Below are 18,990 nucleotides of genomic sequence, written 5' to 3' on the forward strand. Positions count from 1 at the left end.
GACACTCAGTAGGCCAGGGGCCAAAGCAGCGCCGGGACTCATTTTTCCTGATGCACAGTTCAGGAGGCTCTGTAATTGCACCAGCCCTTTTGTATACCGAGATTTGTTTTAATCTATAAACTTCTGGGTGGTATACAGAGTGAAATTAAAGGCTGGTTTGCTATAGTGACGTAATTCATCTTCGTGAGCACTCTCCTTTGGTGTGTCTATAAGGACGGGAGAGTTTAGATGCACCTTTCAGAGGCCGTATATGGTGAGGATAATTTAAGGTTATTTAATGCATCCGGCCTTCTGGGCCTTTGGAACCAAGTGATGTTCTGGGATGGTCTGGGGCATGATGCCACGCAGCAGCACGCCACTGTGACAGCCGGAGGATGCGTGGAAAACGCACTGACATCTGATTGGTGGCAACCAGTCTCCTCAGCACCAAAGTCTCAAACTGGTAATAAGCTCCTGGCCTTATCAGAAGTCCCTGGAAAATCTGCTATAGCTGGTGGTGCTAGCGTGGTGATAACGGGGAGAAATTGCACCGGAGGCTGACTTAGTGGCAGAATTCTGGGGAATTAAGCTTGACCCTTGCAAGGAAGTGAAGCAAAATTCATGAAGGCTGTCGGGGAACTGAGGCAAAAGGAGAGACATCAATGCCGGACGAGAGAAAGTCAGAAAGAAACTGGTCCAGCAGTTACAAGCAACAGTGCTGACAAAAAAGGTATATTGGTTACTTGGGAAAGACAATGAAGAAATGAATGACGTTGCAAAAATATCTGAATTCCCCACCAAATTACTTTATTAAATCAGTCTTTAATGAGGCCATTGCAGGGAGGTGGAATGGACTGGCAGAAGTAATGACGGCCGTGTGGATACAACTCTTGCTAAGAGGCCACCTTGACAACTAAGCAGGGGCAAATCAGCAAGTGTGGATTACACGTCTTCAGTTATTAAGGAGTCTGCTAATGAATTTACCAAACCTTCAGCAGTTATTTTAAAGGGAAGGGGACTTAGGAAAGATGTATGGATGAGGTTACTGATCTTTAAAGCCAAAGTAAAGGAATTCAGCGAACTGTGAGCTATTGTTAAATGTCCCAGGCAATGTAGAGAGTATGTCACATGGTAACTGCCAGGTTGGAACCTAACTTTAAATGACGCAAAACGCTGGGATGTGTTTTAATGATCAGCTTCAGGCCAGAATACGGCTGTTGTTAAGCATCTGGACCAGGCCCAAAGAGCTGACAGTTCCACTCAAGGCCAATGTCAATTTTCTGAGCCTATGTGAGTCTACGTGGGTCTGTAGGAAAGTTCTACAGAGCAAAGACACTCCAATACTGTGGGAAGACAGGGAGGATTAAAAAACACAACAATCCCCAAGTCAGGTTAGCAAACTCCAAACTGCATGTTCTCATTTAGTCCTGCAGTCCTGCAAGTAGGCAATAAAGTCCCCAGTGTACAGATAAGAAAACTGAGGCTCCCAGAGGCTTAGTGCCTCCCAAAAGGAACAAAACTAAAAAGTGGTACATTAAGGACTGGAAATCAAGGACTGGTAAACTAACTGAGGCCTGGAAGTCTTTCTGCTATAAATCTGGTACTCCTTCCATACCATGCTAAGAAGGCTTCTACTGGATAAAGAAGGATATATTCTATGACTTAAAACCCTGAGTGTTTTCAAATTTGCAAATTAAGATGAAAATGCTGAAAGGTGCTAGGCACAAATAGAGCTGAACACAGATGGAGGGCTATTCCATTATTTAAAAAGAGAAGAAGGTCCATTTCATACAAGTCTGCTAAGAATATCCTGTCATTTCCTGTCACTGAGGGCCTACTGTGTGTAGGATTCTGAGACGTGTATTCACAGGGAAAGCAGAAAGGGTTGGGGGAGGCATATGAAGACATATAAGACCTATAAGACCTATAAGAAGAAATGAGCACAGGCAAAGCCTACATGATAGAACAAAGTCCAGAAAGGAATATGACAAAATGTCAAGTGTTATCTCTAAGTGGTAGGATTCAGGGTAACTTAATTTTCTTCTTTTTGCTTCTATGCACTTTGTAAATCTATAGTTAAGTTTTATTTTTAATTTACAAAAGTTAGTAAAGAAAAGCCTAAGCAAGACCTGAGCTGGCGTACGGGTGTGCCGACGGCATCCCGGGAGGGGAGGTGGGGGCCGTCCTGCAGCGGCGCCCGGAGAGCATTAGCAGGAGGAGAGCAGAGGAGCCTGAGGAGCTGGAAGTGGGGGGAGGGGCAGAGCGGGCGAGGCCGGAAGGGAGGTGAGGCTGGAGCTGGGAGGACATTATGGGGCAGTGTAAGCCTTTAGTCTTGTTCAGGAACCCAGGGCCTGGGAGCCTGGGCAGGGGGCCGCTGAGGACCCCGGTTTCTGGAGAGGCCCAAAGGCATGTGGGGTGCCTGGGTCTGGGGTGGGGTGGGAATGCGGGGTTTGGGAGACGGGTTGCACCTCTGCACCCTGACCCGCCGTGGTCCCCTCTGGGGCCGTGGTCTCAGGGGCGGGCCCTGGCGGTGGGGGAAGGGAAGAGCAGACGGTGAGCAGGGGGGTGGAGTGGCATGTCTGTGCTTGCTGGGCCTGGGAGGCTGGACAACTGGGGCTCAGACTGGGAGTGGGATGCGTGTCCCCCAGGAGCAGGACATCCTGTGGCCGCTGTCCAGCACGGACGCATCACGACTGCCCGCCCGTGGACTCTTAAGTGTCTGTTGCTACTCTTGGTTTGATGAATCGCCCCCTGCAGTCCTGGCTGGCTGATGTCTGGGTGCCCGAGAAGACCGGCTCCCAGAGGGCTGCAGGGGCAGTGGGCACAGTCTGTCTACACCCTTGGGGAGGGGCTTTTCAGTGGTCCCCAGGGCTGGCTGACTGTTTCCCGGGGAACACGGCAGACCTCAGAGAGCGGGCACAGGAAGCTGTGCGGGTCGGCGGGGCTGCCCCGGCCTTGAGTCTGTCTCCAGGTCACCTAGAACCCGCAGTGAGGTCTCCAAACACAAATGAGAGCAGCCACTCGCCTGCTCTCACCCGCCTGGGCAACCTGGCCAGATGCTCGCTCCCGGAGCAACGGAAACGGAGCCCAAAGGCTCCGAGAGACGAGCTGCTTCCTAGTTATTCAGCTTTTCCAGCTGACAGATCTTTTCAGGTGGGGGAGCTTTGGTGTCCCCCGAGGGGCCCCTGTGCCAGCCCCGAGGACAACCTTTCACAGTCCTCTTGGCGCCCGGAGTCACTGTCCTCGTGCTCCCAGATCTGCCATTCTTCTAACCTTCAGCTGCACAGAGATGGGAGAAGGTGGAAAAAGGGCCTTTTATAACCAAATTATCTCCGTGCATTCATCTGCCATTATGTTAATGTATCCCGAAGCCCGACAGATGGTACAAAGTCAATTATGCTGGTGTTAAAAAGGGAGAAATTGACCTTTTCAGGACTCACTTGGATTCAGAGCAGAGTTTGCAAACTCGGGTTTCAGGCCTGGCACGTGGGTGAAGGCGCAGGGCGCTTGGCAGGGGGAGGGGCTGGGTCAGGGTGGTCAGCCCGGGACGCCTCTGTACCTGCACATTCTCTCAAAGAGCCCAGCGTAGCCGTCACAGTTGGTCTTCTGGGTCTGCAGGATGGTGGTGGGTTTGAAGGCCTGGCGGTCCTTCTCCTGGGCGGCCTCGATGTCATACTCTGGAGGGCAGAGGAGGAGGCCGTGAGGAACCAGGTCCCTGGAGACGACCCGGCTGGTGCAGAGGAGAGAGGGGCCCACCATCTGTGGCACTGCCCCTGCCCTCCACTGGACTTCCAGCATCACTTGGGCTGGCCTCCCTCAGGCCGGGGAGAAACCGCTGTGGACTGAAGGGAACAGGGCCCCAGTCCAGGTGCCATCTGGCAAATGTCCCCTCTGTGTGTGGGTGAGGGCAGGAAGAGCAAGGCACTGGCTGAGGGGCCACCTGGCTCCTTAGGCCTCTGAGGAGGGGCTGGGAGGGGAGGGACCAAGACAGCACTGGGCTGGGGTTTGCCCACGTGTCCCCACCACAATGCAGCTCTGCAGGCAGGGCCAGTGAGGCTGCTCACCCATCCCTGCGGCAGCCCCCAAGGCCAAGGCCTCACACTGACCTGCAGGGGGCGAACTGAGCTACTATTAAAACTTGTCCCAAATAGAGAAGACAGTCACTTCAGTAACAGTAGAGCTTAAGGCATGGGGGAGGCCCTGAGGCGGAATCCCTGTGGCCTTTGAGGGCACAAAGGAGGTGTGTGTGTGGGGGTGTGTGTGTGTGTGTGTGTGTGTGTGTGTGTACGTGTGTGTGTGGTGTGTGTATGTGTGTATGTGTGGGGGGGGTGGGGTGGTGTGTGTGTGTGCGTGTGTGGTGTGTGTGTGGGGGGTGTGTGTGCACGCGTGTGTGGAGTGTGTGTGTGCGTGTGTGCGGGGGGTGGGGTGTGTGTGCGTGTGTGTGTGTGGTGTGTATGTGTGGGTGTGGGTGGATGTGCGTGTTTTTGGTGTGTGTGTTTGTGCATGTGCGTGTGTGGGGTGGTGTGGGTGTGTGTGGGTGTGTGTGGGTGTGTGTGTGGGTGTGTGCATGTGTGGTGTGTGTGGGGATGTATGTGTGTGTGTGTGTGCATGTGTGCATGTGGGGTGGGGTGGTTTGTGTGTGTGCGGGGGTGTGTGTGGGGGGGTGTGTGTGTATGTCGGGTGTGTGTGTGGGGGGTGTGTGGGGTGTGTGTGTGTGTTTGTGTGTGTGTGTGGGGTGTGTGTGGGGTGTGTGTGTGTATGTCGGGTGTGTGTGTGTGTGGTGTGTGTGTGTTTGTGTGTGTGTGTGTGGGGTGTGTGTGTATGTCGGGTGTGTGTGTGTGTGTGTGGTGTGTGTTTGTGTGTGTGTGTGGGGTGTGTGGGGTGTGTGTGTGTATGTCGGGTGTGTGTGTGTGTGGTGTGTGTGTGTGTTTGTGTGTGGGGGTGGGGGTGGGGGTGGGGTGGGCAGCAAACAAAGTCCTGACGGATGTTCTGTTCCCCATCCTGTCCCCTTAAAGCCCAGGCTGCGTGCCGGGGTTGGAGTTGGAGGGGGTGGCTCCTCAGGTCCTATGGCAGATGCCCTACCTGTGTCAGGCGAGTTCATCCTCTAAGCTGCATCCCTAACTGCTGCTCTGGGAGGACAAAGAGAAAGCCCAGTGGCAGCAGGTCAGGGAAGCCCTGCTGGTCTCTATGTCACAGGGAAGTCACTAGAAGTCCATCCCACCAGCCAGCTCCTCCATGGACTGCGGGGTGCGGCATCCAGCTTCCCCTCAGCAGCCGCCTGTGGGCTTGGCTTGAGCTGGTCAGACTCTCAAGGCTGTCCCATGCAGAGCTGTGGGCAGCTGCACAGGCCCAGGTCCCCCGGGGTGGCTCTGAGGACCTGGAGACTGGGCTGAGAGCAGCGGCCGAGGCCCCCACTGTGGGAGCAGGGAGCCGGGAGAGGGTTGCCCACCCTTCCTGGCGCGGGTGTTTTGAGAAACCTCTGGTGTTGCAGTGACTTTTCAAATAGCTGTGGCTCATCCCCAGCCTCCTCCTTCTCGGGGACGACCTTCTGCCCTGGGTTCTCATCTCTGTGGAGCAGGTCGCCCAGGAAGGCAGGACTGAGGGAAGGCTGCCGCTGGGTGAGGGGCCTCAGCTCTGGCTGTGGGCAGTGGGCCACGTGGGATCCCCGCCCATGCACCCTTCATGGAGACTGCTAGCACACAGTGAGTTAACCTTGGTTATTGAGCCCAGCCATCTGAGAGCCCCTCTCCTCCACCCTCCCTCTTCCTCCACACACATGGGTGATGGAGTCAAGCCCAGAGACGTTCCTCTGGGAACAGGGTCCCAGAGCCAGTGGCCCCACAGGCAGGCCTACCTATGTGGTGGCAGATCCAGATCCAGATGGCGCGGACCCTCTCCAGGTCGCTGTGGGCCTCCTGGAGCAGGTCGCTCACCAGCGCGTCCAGGCCGCTCTTGACTGTCACCTGGGAAGTGGGAGGGGTGTACCACGTCAGGGCCCAGACAAGGGCTGTGGGGAGCCCGGTGTCTTGCCACCTGCAGCCAGCACTGCCCTTCCTCTGGGCAGAGAAGGAGGAGAGGCCCAGAGGCTCAAAGGCTGGGCTTAGGGCAACCTTGATGCAGGGCTGGACGCGGCGGGCAGTGCTGACCAGCTGAACCACTGGCCCTAGAGCCATCACATCTTCTCTCTGCAGCTCCTGGGCCAGCCAAGTGGCCATCTGGGCGCTGTAGCAGCGCCTAGTCATGGTCAACACTGCCCGAAGCAATCGACAGATTTAGCACAATCCCTATAAAAGTCCAACAGCCGTTTTTTGCAAAAATGGAAAAACCAGTCCTCAAATTCATATGGAATTCTAAGGGGCCTGGAATAGCCAAAACGATTTTGAAAAAAAGATGAACAAAGTTGGAGGACACAGATTTCTGGATTTCAAACTTACTTAAAGTTACAGTCATCACAACAGTGTGATATCGACATAAGGGTTATATAGACTGATGAAACAGAATGGAGTCTAGCAATAAACTCATACGTCTATGGCTAATTGACTTTTGACCAGGGTGTCAGGTCCATTCAATGGGGAAAGAATAGTCTCTTTAATAGATGGTACCTGGCAACTGGATATCCATATGCAAAAGAAGGAAGTTGGACCCCTACCTTATACCATATATAAAAATTAACTCAAAAATATCAATGACCTAAATATAAGAACTTAAACCATAAAACTCTTAGAAGAAAACACAGGGGTAAATCACTGTGACCTTGGATTTGGCAATGGATTCTTAGATATGATACCAAAAGCACAAGACATAAAAGAAAAAATAGATTAATTTGGCTTCATAACAATAAAAATCTTCTGTGCATCAAAGGACAGTATTAAGAAAATGAGAACATAACTTATAGAATGGAAGAAAATATTTGAAAATCATATACCTGATAAGGGTTTAATATCCAGAATATATAAAGAACCCTTATAATTCAACAACAAAAAGACAACCCAATTTTAAAATGGGCCAAGGACTTGAATATACATGTCTCCAAAAATGTATAAATGGCCAATAGACACATGAAAAGATGTTCAACGTCATTAGTCACTAGGGAAATGCAAATCAAAACCACAGTGAGATACTATTTCATACCCACTAGGATAGCTATAGTAAAAAAAAAAAAGGCAATCATAAAAAAATTGGCAAAATTTGAAGAAATTAGAACCCTTGTACATTGCTGGTGGGAATGTAAAACGGTGCAGCTGCTGTGGGAAACAATTTGGCAGTTCCTCAAAAATTTCAACATGGGATTACCGTATGACCCAGCAATTCTACTCCTAAGTATATACCCAAAAGAACTGCAGACAGATACTCAGATACCTGTTCACCAATGTTCATGGGGCAACATTCACAATAGCCAAAAGGTAGAAACAATGCAAGTACCCATCACAGATGAATGGATAAACAAAATGTGGTCTATCCATGCAGTGAAATATTACTCATCCATTAAAAGGAATGAAATTCTCAAGAGATATTACAACATGGATGAACCTTGAAAACACAATGCTAAGTGAAACAAGTCAGACACAAAAAGACACAGTGTATGATTCTTACTTATATGAAATATCTAGACTAGACAAATTCATAGAGACAGTAAATAAATCAGAGGTTACCAGGGGCTGGGAGGAGGGAGAATGGGGAGTTATTGCTTAACAGGTACAAAGTTTCTGCTTGGGGTGATTTTGGAAGTAGACAGTGGTGATGGTTGTACAACATTGGGAATGTAATTGATGTCACTGAATTGTACACTTAAAAACGATTCAAATGGCAAATTATATGGCATATATTTTACCATAATACATAAAAAAAGAGCAAGTTAGGTTTTCTGCAGGGATCCTCAGGAGGAAACAGGGCTGGGGCTGCTGGAAAGGCAGCCCTGGCCACGCTCACTCTTTCTAGAGAAACAGGGGCACCTGCGCGCTTACCTCTGCAATGGTTGCCCACGCCTCGGTCAGCTCCCACCCTAGGTCCTCCTGACCTGTTCTCCCCTGGGACGGTTCCGCCGCTCACCCGGGAGCTCCAGCACCCACCCGCTGAGCACAGGGAGACCGCCAGGCCCCTCCGCGTCCCCCCTCGCCCAGCTGCTCCAACACCACAGTCCTGTCTTTGTCTCTCTCCCAGGGCCTAGAAGCACACATTGCAGGCCCACATTACAGCCTGGCTGACTCCTGACTTAATCCCCAGCTTCGGTTCTATGGCTTCTGGTCCTTTGGTCCCCACTCACTGCTCTCTGAGCCTGTCCAGCAGCCTGTCCATCCCTTCCGGCAGCCATGACAACATATCCCACCCTGCACAGACTCTGGACGCCCCCCCTTCCCTCCCCTCACTCTCGCAGATGACCTGGCCTCGGACTCAACAAGGCCCAGGCAAGACTTCCTTACCAACGAGCCCTCCTCCTGCTCAGCTGGGCTCTCTGCCGGCCTCGGAGCCCGGCCGCCTGCCTTGGCAAAGCCTGCGCTTCCTTCCTCAGGCACTGTCCTCGCTCGGCCATGTCCTCACCTCCTCCTCCCTGTCCTGGCGGCCCCAGCCTCTCCTGTCTGCCGTGTCTCTTCAAAACGCCCCCCAGTCTCTCTCTCAGGACTGCCCACATCTAGTCTCCCTTCCTTGCCAGGCTCCTGTGGGGTCTTCCCTCCACTCCCTCCCCCTTCAACCCCCATTTGCCCTTCAGCCTGCCGGAGCCTGGCCGAGGCCTTCAACCTCCTCTGAGCTGCCCCCCTGGAAGTACGAAGGGCCTCAGTGCTGAGCAGTGGAAGGGAGCCTGTCTAGCCTCGCCTGGTCAGAGTGAACCATGCCTGCACCTTCTAGAACACTGACCCTTCCTGGTCTCGCCTGGCCTCAGGTGGCTCCTGGCCCTGCCTTCCCCAAGACGGCACCCTCCCTATGGCTTCAGCTCTTAGCTGAATCTGACGGCTCCCAAAGCAGGGTTTCCGGCCCAGACCTCTGATACAGCTCCAGGCTCGGCTATCCAGCTGCCCAGGGGTCGTCTGCACAGGCACTAGAGCCCACTGCATCCCACACAAACCGTCACCCCCCGACACATGCTCCTGCCCCCTCGCTCCACGCGCCGAGGAGCTACCCTGCCTGCCCTCCACCACTCAGCGCAGTGACTGAGCAAGCCCTGCCCCGCCTTTGCCTCACTGCACACACACTGGGGAGGGGTCCTTCCCCTCTGCTTCCAGCTCCTCTCCGTTCTCCGTGTCCCCGCTACATCCAGGGATGCCTCCTCCTGCCGGGACAGCTGGACACCCCCTACTGGTGTCCCTGCCTTGAATCAGACTCTCTGATCCGAGCTCCTATCATCACTCATCAGTTCAGCAAACAAGGTTCCTGAGTATCCACTATGTGCCAACCCCAGGGTGGTTTTTCTAGGACTGTAGACGATCTCCCGGCTTATCGGCCTAGGCTTGCTCACTCTGACCTTAGCAACGGGTCCAGCTCCTTAGCTGCTCCAATCAGACTCTCTGTGGTATGGCTCCTTCCCGGCTCCCAGGACCCCAGTGTGTCCCTCGGGCATCAGCTCTTGTAGCTGCCCCCCCCGACACCCGCCCCAGATGTGCCCAGGCCCAGAGGTGTGGGAGCTCAGCCGCCCACGTGTTCGGGGTGAAGACTGCTGTGGTCATGTGGGTGCTGGCCATCTGCATCTGTGGTCCTCCCCCCATCCTCATGTCCCTTCCTTCATGGGCTGGGGCCGGCAGGGCTCAGCAGCAGCAGTGCCCCAATGGGCAGGGGAGGATGGGACAGGGCTGGCCGGAGGCGCCTGCCAACGGGGTGGCGCGGGGTGTGTAGCCTGGGGCGAAAGCATCAGGACCGTGGGTGGGGTGGGAGGGTGAAATGGCCTCTGTCCGGGGGCCTTCTGTCCCCCTCCCACACGCTGTGGAAAGGCGCTCCGTACTGTCCATCCAAGGGACTCAGGATACACTCAGGAGGGGTCTGGGGAGAGCCTTTGCCGCTCTGGTTTGGGAAACTCCAAGCCGCCTTATGGGGGTGGCCATCGCCGGCAGAGGGCCCGGCTCTCCTACCTGTGAGGCATAGGTGTCCAGTTTCTCAAACTGCCGCAGGTCCAGGGGCATGGATTTCAGGCTGGAGCGATCCCAGGGGTAGGCTGGAAACACAAGGAGGTTGGTCAGGGGCTGAGACTGGCCAACAGGACTGCCTGGCCCAGGGCTCCCTGTCTTTTTGAGGAGCTGTGACTGCCTGACCTTCAACATGATTCCCAGACTGCAACTCTCAATAGTTTAGAAGGGTTCCTCGGTCCAGCTGGTTTGGGAACCGTGGTAACTCCTCTGGTCCTCTGGGAGACTCACAGGGGCAGTAAGCAGACCCCAGAGGTCAGCAGTAAAGAGAGTGATGGATTGCACCTCAACGAATTCAGCAGCCCCAGACGGACTGATGACAGAATCCCTTCTCCCCACCCCACAGTTTCCTGCAGATTCCCTGCTAGCTCTTCCAGGAATGAATGCTCTGTGGGAAGCACCCAGGCAGCGCCGCTCGCCACTGATGTCCTGGCCACGGTGCCCAGGGGAGTCTGAAGGGCACCCGGCTGTGGGAGAGGGCATGATGGTCCTGGGCCACCTGGGCCTCCGTAGGGTGAGGTGCGTTTGGCACCCAGACAGGCTTCTTCCCTTGCCCATGGTTAGCTGGAGACTGACCACTTGCACCCCAAGAAAGTTAAGAGTTCTGACAACAGGTGCCCAAAGTACAGTGTGGGGGGGGCCCTGAGGGAAGCTGGGCCTCAGAGTCACTCTTCCACACACAGCCTTTCTCAGAGGAGGCCAGGACACAGGACAGCCCCAGGCAGCTGCTGCAGGGCTGACTGACCAGTGGTCAGACCAACCCATGGATGGACGGGCAGCAAACCCCTGTCCCAGCCCGGAGAAGAGCCTGGGATCTGGCTGGGTCTTTCTTATTCAAGGCCCTCTGAGCCAGGCTGACCAAAATCAGGCAAGCTGGATAGGAGGACAGGGCGGGGGTGAGAGGCGGATGCGGCCGAAGGGGCACTGATCCCCTGACTCCAGTGGATCAACTCTCAGCCTGCCATGTCAGGAACCTCTGGGTGCTGGTGGGACCCCAGGACATGACAGCAAGCCTGGGAAGAGCAGAGTAACATGGGAAAGTGGCTGGTGGGGCTGCACAAGGCCTGGGGTCTAGTCCGGTGACCTCCCTCTCCAGTGACTGGGCAGTAGTGCTAAAGCCAGCAGCCCAGCCTCAGGCGCAATCTACAGGGCACCTGGGGGAGTGAAAGAGACGGTGGATCACGTGGTAAGGTCAGCACTCGTCTCCCTGGGAGGGTGCAGGGTGAGGGTCCTTTGCAGGCAAGCGCAGAGCAGAGGTGAGAAGCCTCTGTGCCCGGTGCAGGGCTGCGCCTGCGTGTACCCACACAACCCCCGTGGACTCTGAGAGTCTTTTTTTTTTTTTCAGTTTAAGCAGAAAAATAATGTATTAAATGTCTTTAAGTAACTGCGTGAGCTACAGGGAGACCAGAACAGCAAGTGTAGAGGCTGCATAGCCAGAACCAGGGCTGTAAGTCAGACTGTAGAACAGCAGGGGACAGCATTTTGGAGAGTGCCGCCATTCCCACCGAGATGGATACAGTCGTTTCCTTGGTGCTATAGACCTGAGAGGTGTGCTGAGAGGGTGGGGACGCCACCAGCGCTGGCTGGAGCTGCTCCACGACCCTCTCTGGGCCAGCACTGGAGGTCAGGCAGTGCCAGCTGGTCAGGGAGCTGGTCAACGTCTGGCCACAGAGGAGCTCCCAGCCTCCAGCCAAGTTCAGCCGTCAGGAGCAGGCCACACGGGTCCTTCTGCACTTCCCCACTGCTGTGGGTCCCTTCCTGTTAGGACCCAGGCCTTCTCCCTTCTCAGCCTCAGACTGGATTTGGCCCCCTCTCTCTGCTCCCCCAGTCCCTGCTGATGCCCTGCAGGAGTCCTCGTGGGGGGGGCGGGGGGGGGGAAGGAGGGTGCAGGGCAAGGAGAGGTGCTGGTCCCTGTGACCTCTGACACATCCAGGATCCGAGGCTGTTCCTCTCCTAAGAGGGGACAGAGTGCGTGGTGGGCAGGCAGGCTGTGCAAACTCCACAGTGAGGCTGTGGCCTCGCCCGGCAACCTAGCATTTTCTTTCTTCATTTTCTGCTCCTCTAATAAGCACCAAGATTCCCTGGACGCCCCCTGCCCCCAGCCTTCTGTCCTGTCCAGTCTTACCCTGGCGCTCCCTAGAAGCCCAGCGCCATCGCAGCTCAGTGACTGTCTGGTACCAGAGCTGGGATTTCTCGCCTCCATCACTCAGATCACCTCAGGGCCTATCCTGGGTGGTCTACCCTGCGGCCCTTGTCCAGCCAGACCCCCAGAAGGGAGGGGAGACACGGCAACAGGCCCTGCCAAGCTTCCCCCCTTCTTGGTGCCCTCTTCCCCCCACGGACTCTGGCTCCTGCCATCCTCTGACAAGGGCCGTCACGGTGACCTAAGTGGATATGAAGTGGACTTACACATTTAACAAGCGTCAGCTCTGCAAATGAAGTCTCCCCGCCCCCATTTCAAAGAAGGATGGTGTTTCTAAAATGGGACTGAAAAACCCTATTATTAGTTTTACCCTTTCTTGGTTCCATTCTACAATATCTGAACATTAAGAATATCCATAATGATTTATGCCTCATTAAATTTACTTTCTGAGTAGATTATATAATATTTGAATATGATTTTGCATAAATACATTTAAAATACCAGTGGCATTAACTAAGTTATTCTAATTTTAAAGCAAAACAATGGGAAGAAGTACCAAACTGTACTAAACCTTAGATGCCATCTGGTCTTCTGAGGGGGAAACTGAGGCCCAGGGAAGGTGAGTGACGACCAAAAGCCGGATTCGAACCCAGGCTGTCTATTACCCATTCGGGATTTCTTCCTCTGCCCCACTCTGCTCATTCACATGCCTCCCTCCGTACAGATGCTTGGCATTCCATTTAAAGTTAATACAATTCTGAATTCTGTTTTTAATGTTTCCCATAATGGGCTGCCTTGTTATTGGTGGGGTTTATGCTTTAGCTTTGGGATCGCATCTGGTGTGTGAGCTTTTTACTTCTCTACCTGTGTCCATGGCAGACGTTGCCAATCAATCATGATACTCCTGTCCCCTGAGCCCAGAGGTGGCCCCAGACTCCAGGCACAGTGCTCCAGGGAGCCATTTCCAAGTGACCGCAGATTGGCTCATGAGGCTAAACCAACTTACCGTCTCAGAGAATGGCTCCAAAGAAGGCCCCGCAACTTACCATGGGCATCTTTTCCTCCAGGCTGCCGGGGTCTTGTGTTTCCATTTTTATCGCCTTGGAAACCTACAATATCCCAAAGGTCAGAAGTAGAGACACTTCAGAAGAAATAGAAATGCAAGCACAGATGATTCTCTGTGTGGGTGTCCTTGTTTCTGACCTCTCCTCTTCACTCTCCCTCTCACAGTCTTCTTGCTCCCATCCCCACCCACCACGGAATTGCTGCTGGGATTGCCCTGGGCTTCCTGCTGAGGAATAGGGAGGACTGGGAGCCAGTGAGGGGATGACAAGAGAGAGAAGTGCAGTCTGTGAGCAGAGGGAGAATTTGCTTGGGCATCAAGCCTTGCGATTATTCAGTGGGCCTGCCTGGAGCTCCGCGTTCCTCCCTCCTCTGGACGCTCCTGCCATCTTGGACCACAGCTGGGGATCCTGAGAGCACCAGTGAATTCACTACCAGATGACCCCAGGACAAGAACTGACCATGGGCAGTTCATGAAAGGGGGGAGAGGGGAATTATTCCTCGGGAAGGTTCAAGGACAACCAAATCCTATAAATCCAGGACTGTTAAGGCAGAATGGTCAGCAATTGTTATTAGACTCCACAGGCAGCAGGAGAGAATTTCCTGCTGATTTGAAGCCAGGTCAGGAAGATGTGGGTCCCTGATGGAACCAGGAGGAGCCAGAGGTGGGGATGCCAAGGCAAGTTTTTCTCTGCCCTTGAAGACCACTGTAGGCCTTCAAATGTACAGAAGTTTGCAAATGTGCATAGGCCACTCTGAGAAACAGTGGGCCTTGTCTTTCTTACACCCACATTTTGTTTCCACCTACATTCTTTGATAGAGTGATGGGGGTTCAAAATAGTAGCCAGATTTTTTGTGTACTTACTATACCTGGCTTGTGCATTATTGACTATCTCATTTAACCTCATGACAATCCTATGAGGGATGTTGAATTATTTTCCTCCTTTTATACATGAGGAAATTGAGTCCAAAATAGAGGTTAAGCCACTTGTCTGAGGTCACACAGCTGGGATCTGAACCCAGCCAGTCAACTCCCAGGGCCTGACCTCTCTACACCTGCCTGCCCTTCCGAGGGCCTGGCTACTGAGGGCTGCAGGACCAGGCAGCCTTGGAGGAGCTGCCTCGGCCCCCCCTATGAGCGGACATGAAGGTTCACTTCATGAACCTCAGCCTTGGCTGTTCTGCAGCCTCCATTCCTTGGCCAGCATTTCCCCAGGCCCCTGTTTACCCACAGGATGGACAGATGCAGGGAGAGGACAAAGAAGGGAGCAGAGGAGACATCGTGGGCCTGGGTTGGGCCTGTGCACACAGCATAGAAGGCAGCCAGGTACGGTGGTTAAGGGTACAGACTTCATTAGGACCTGGGTTCTGATCCGCTTCCTAACTGGGTGACTGGCAGTTATTTCACCTCTCTGAGCCTTTGCTGATCTGAAAGGTGGGGATAATACTGGTGCATATCAAAGAGTTAAAAGCTTATTGAGTGTACAGTGCTTAGCACTGTGCATGCCACTTTTCAGGCAGTCAATAAATGGTGTCTAAAAACAACAGCACTCTTGTGATGAAATTCATCTTTAGCTAAATGCCTTGTGTTACCCACACCTAATGGCAGAGACTTAAGAACAGGGGTTGTTGAGTGTGGAGAAGAGAGTGCCCCAGGATGAAGCTGTCCTGTCTCTGCCTCTTCCCAGTGTGTAGGCCCAGGTCACTCCTCTCCTTCCCCAAGAAGGTGTCCAGGCTGAGCTCTGGCCCTTCCAGCTACCCTCAATCCTCCCTGCCAGCCCTCCACACATGAGTAGCCCTGTACGTACGTACGTTTAGCCAAGGAGAACTTCTTGAGCAGTTGGGGCATGGCATCCTGAGGGTGGACCTCCACAGTCAGCTGTGTCCCTGCAAAGGAATAGGAGGTGATATTCTCAGCCAGACGCTGCCAGGAAAGGGTGCAATGTCTCATGACAGATGTTTGATCAATAAAACACAATTGGTTTTAGAGCTTTCTTTTGAATATGCAAATAATTTTGGTTTACAAAACCAAGAAATAAGCAGACAGTTTCCAGATCTGGGCGAGATGGAGTAAACAAATTCTACCCTGTCTCTCCCACCGAGTGCAACTGTAGGCATTGGAAAGAATGCATGGGCTAACTATTTGAGGACTCCGCAAAGTAAATGATAGGCAAATTGGGAAAGAAGATTAGAATTGAAAGCATCATCAAATTGGCAGAGTTGACCATTCCCCACCCCCAATGGTATTACCTAGACTGGACTCAAAGGCAGCCCCAAACCCAGCAGTGCACAACGGATGCAGAGAAAAAGTGCTCTAAGAGAAGCCCTTTCTTTTGGTCTGTGGAGTGAGAAAGGGAAACTCTTAAGAGTCAGAGTGGGGGAAATCCCCTGTTGTTTTTTACCCCTTTTTTCCATTATCTCCTGACTCAGCACCCAGAGAAATTCTGCTGGTATCAGTGCAGCAGTGAGTTTGGTGGCCCGGCAGGCACCTAAGTCTTTGAGGGGAGGTACCAGTGAAGCCATGATTCCCAAGAGTGTGGGGGAAAATACTCATTGCTTTTTTTTTCTCTCTTTGTTCTCTGCTGATTGGTTCCAGATGCAGGTAGAATTGTGAGAACTACCCAGAAGAGTGGGGAAACTAAAACCCCAGTTTTTGGGCCAGAGGACTGGGAAGTGGGTCATAAAGAGGAGGGAGCTCAAGAAAGCAATTCCATAAAGCTATGGATGAACTCCTGTGGTCACCTCTGCATGGGTGGACCTCATTCATGTTGTGCATGCTTTGATCTCATCCTAAGCATCATATCACAGTCTTTGAGAACTAAACCAGGGGGTAGACCAATGCCCAGACTGGCTGCTGGGTGGTACATGTGCGGGGCAGATCCGCATAGCATTGCAAAGGCTACAATCCCAAATTACTCAGTATAGAGAAACCCTAGAAAATATCAACTTAAAAAGGAAAAGAAAATCAACAGATGCTAACCCCATGATGACACAGATTTTGGAATTATCAGACAAAGACTTTGAAAGAGCCGTGATAACCATGCTCTAAAAAGTGAGGGCAAATAGTTTAAAATAAATGGAAAGATACAAAGTATCAGCAAAATGTAGAAGACATAAAGAAGAAAGAAATAAAAATTTTAGAACTGAAAAATATAGTCGTTTAAAAAATTATCTGGATATGCTCCATAGCAAAATAGAGATGACAAAGCAAAGAGTCAGTGAACTTGAACATAGATCAATAGGAATTATTGAAGAAAAACAGAGAGAAACAGTGAACAGAGCCTCAGGAACTTGTGTGACAATGCCTGAAGATCTAACATTCATGTCACCGAGATCCCACAAAGAGAGGAGAAATAGTGTGGTGCAGAAAAAAATATTTGAAGAAATAATGATAGAATAATCCACAAAACCAAGAGCCGGTTCTTTGAAAAGATCAGTAAAGTAGATAAAACTCTAACCAGAGTGACCAAATAAAAAAGAGGTAAGGCACAAATCAGGAATCAAGACACCAATATCAGGAATGAAATGAGTGATATCACTACAGACCCCATATATATTAAAATAATAATAAGGGAATAGTACAAATAACTCTATGAAGAGAAATTCTGCAACTAAAATGAAGTGAACCAATTCCTTGAAAGTTACAAACTACCAAAATTCACCCAATGAGTAGATAACCTGAATTTTCTTATATGTATTTTTAAAACTAAACCTGTAGTTCAAAATTTTCCAAAAACAAACAAGCAAACAAAAACCAGGCCCAGATGGTTTCACTGGCAAGTTCTAACAAAATTTAAAAAGAAATAACACCAATGACAATTTTTCACAAGATCCTTCAGAAAACAGAAGAGTATCGAATAATTTATATCCATTTTATGATACCAAAACCAGACAAAGACAATATAAGAAAAGAATATTACAGACCAATATCCCTTACGGACATAAACATAAAAATCCTCAACAAAATATTAGAAAAATAAAATCCAGCAATATAGTAAAGGAATAACATACCACAACCAACTGTGGTTTACTTTGGGAATGCAAGGCTAATTCAATATTTGAAAATCAATGAATGTAATTCACCATATTAGCAGGCTAAAGAAGAAAACCCACATGATCATATCAACTGATGCAGAAAAAGCATTTGACAAAATTTAACATCCATTCAACAAAACCTCCCAAGAAGCTAGGAATAGAAGGGAACTTCTTAATCTGAAAAAGGGCATCTACCAAAAACTCAGAGCTAAGAGCGTACCTAATAGTGAAAACTGGAATGCTCTCCCCCTAGGATTGGGAATAAGGCATGGATGACCACTCTCACTGTTCCTAATAAACATGGTACTGAAAGTCCTGCTCAGTGAAATAGGACAAGAGAAAGAAATAAAAGTCATATAGATCAGAATGGAAGAAATAAAACTCTTCTATTCACAGATTACATGTCTGTCTACAAAGAAAAATCCCAAATAAGCTACAAAAGAATTTCCTAGAACTAAAAAGTAAGTTTAGCATGGTCACAGGATACAAGGTCAGCACCCTAAAATCAATTATATTTGTATTGGAAATAAATTATTAGAAATTGAATTTAAAATTACTATTTCTCATATCTCTAAAAATGAAATACTTAAGTATAAATCTAAAAAAAAGTGCAGGAACTCTAGGCTGAAAACTAAAGAATATGATCACACGAATTAAAGAGGACTAAAATAAGTGGGGAAGCATATCATGTTCTGAACTGGAAGTCTCAATATTGCCAAGTTGGCAATTCTCCCTAAATTCATCTATAGATTTAATGCAATTTCAATCAAACTCCTTGAAGGAATTTTATAGATGGTAGATATAGGCAAGATGATTCTAAAATTTAGATGGAAAGGTACAGCAACTAGAATAACCAAACTAATTTTGAAAAAAAATTAAGAGGACTCCAACTGATTTTAAGATGTACTATAGGACTTCCCTGGTGGCACAGTAGATGAGAATCCACCTGCCGATGCAGGGGACACGGGTTCGATCCCTGGTCCGGGAAGATCCCACATGCCACGGAGAAACTAAGCCCATGCGCCACAACTGCTGAGCCTGTGCTCTGGAGCCCGCGAGTCACAACTACTGAGCCCACGTGCCACAACTACTGAAGCCCGCGCGCCTAGAGCCCATGCTCTGCAACAAGAGAAGCCACTGCAATGAGAAGCCTGCGCGCCGCAACGAAGAGTAGCCCCCACTCGCCGCAACTAGCGAAAGCCGGTGCGCAGCAATGGAGACCCAATGCAGCCAAAAATAAATAAATTAATTAAAATCACTTAAAAGGAAAAAAAGATGTACTATAAAGCTAGAGTAATCACAACAGTGTGATATTGGCAAAGGGATAGATATATAGCTCAATGGAACATAACAGCGTTAAGAAATAGACCCACGCAAATATGGCAAATTGATTTTTTACAAAAGTGCAAGGACAATCCGATTAGAAAATGGGTAAAAGAATAGATATATCACCAAATAAGATGTTCAACATCTTGCTGTTGTTCAACATGATTAGCCATTAGGAAAATTCAAATTGAAAGCAGAATGAGATATCACACCTATTAGAAGACCAATAATAAAAAAAATAGTGGCAATACTATATGCTGACAAGGTCATATATGCAGGTGGGATTGTAAAATGATACCGCAGTTTGGCAGTTTCTTATAAAACAAAACATGT

The 18,990-nt window shown here is 50.6% G+C and overlaps 1 protein-coding gene across 3 annotated transcripts in view; it reads right to left on the minus strand.

Moving 5' to 3' along the window:
* The window catches only part of KY (kyphoscoliosis peptidase), a 46,813-nt gene that overhangs the window by 12,402 nt on the left and 15,421 nt on the right, over window positions 1-18,990 (minus strand). For all 3 annotated transcript variants that reach the window (XM_057546056.1, XM_057546057.1, XM_057546055.1), the window contains 5 exons: window positions 15,109-15,183; window positions 13,281-13,343; window positions 10,038-10,120; window positions 5,834-5,942; window positions 3,539-3,656 (listed from right to left, as the gene is read on the minus strand). In XM_057546056.1, coding sequence (XP_057402039.1) covers window positions 3,539-3,656; window positions 5,834-5,942; window positions 10,038-10,120; window positions 13,281-13,343; window positions 15,109-15,183 — 448 coding nt within the window. The remainder of the gene's footprint in view (window positions 1-3,538; window positions 3,657-5,833; window positions 5,943-10,037; window positions 10,121-13,280; window positions 13,344-15,108; window positions 15,184-18,990) is intronic.

This window comes from Balaenoptera acutorostrata, chromosome 4, assembly GCF_949987535.1.
Source record: "Balaenoptera acutorostrata chromosome 4, mBalAcu1.1, whole genome shotgun sequence".
NCBI lineage: Eukaryota > Metazoa > Chordata > Mammalia > Artiodactyla > Balaenopteridae > Balaenoptera > Balaenoptera acutorostrata.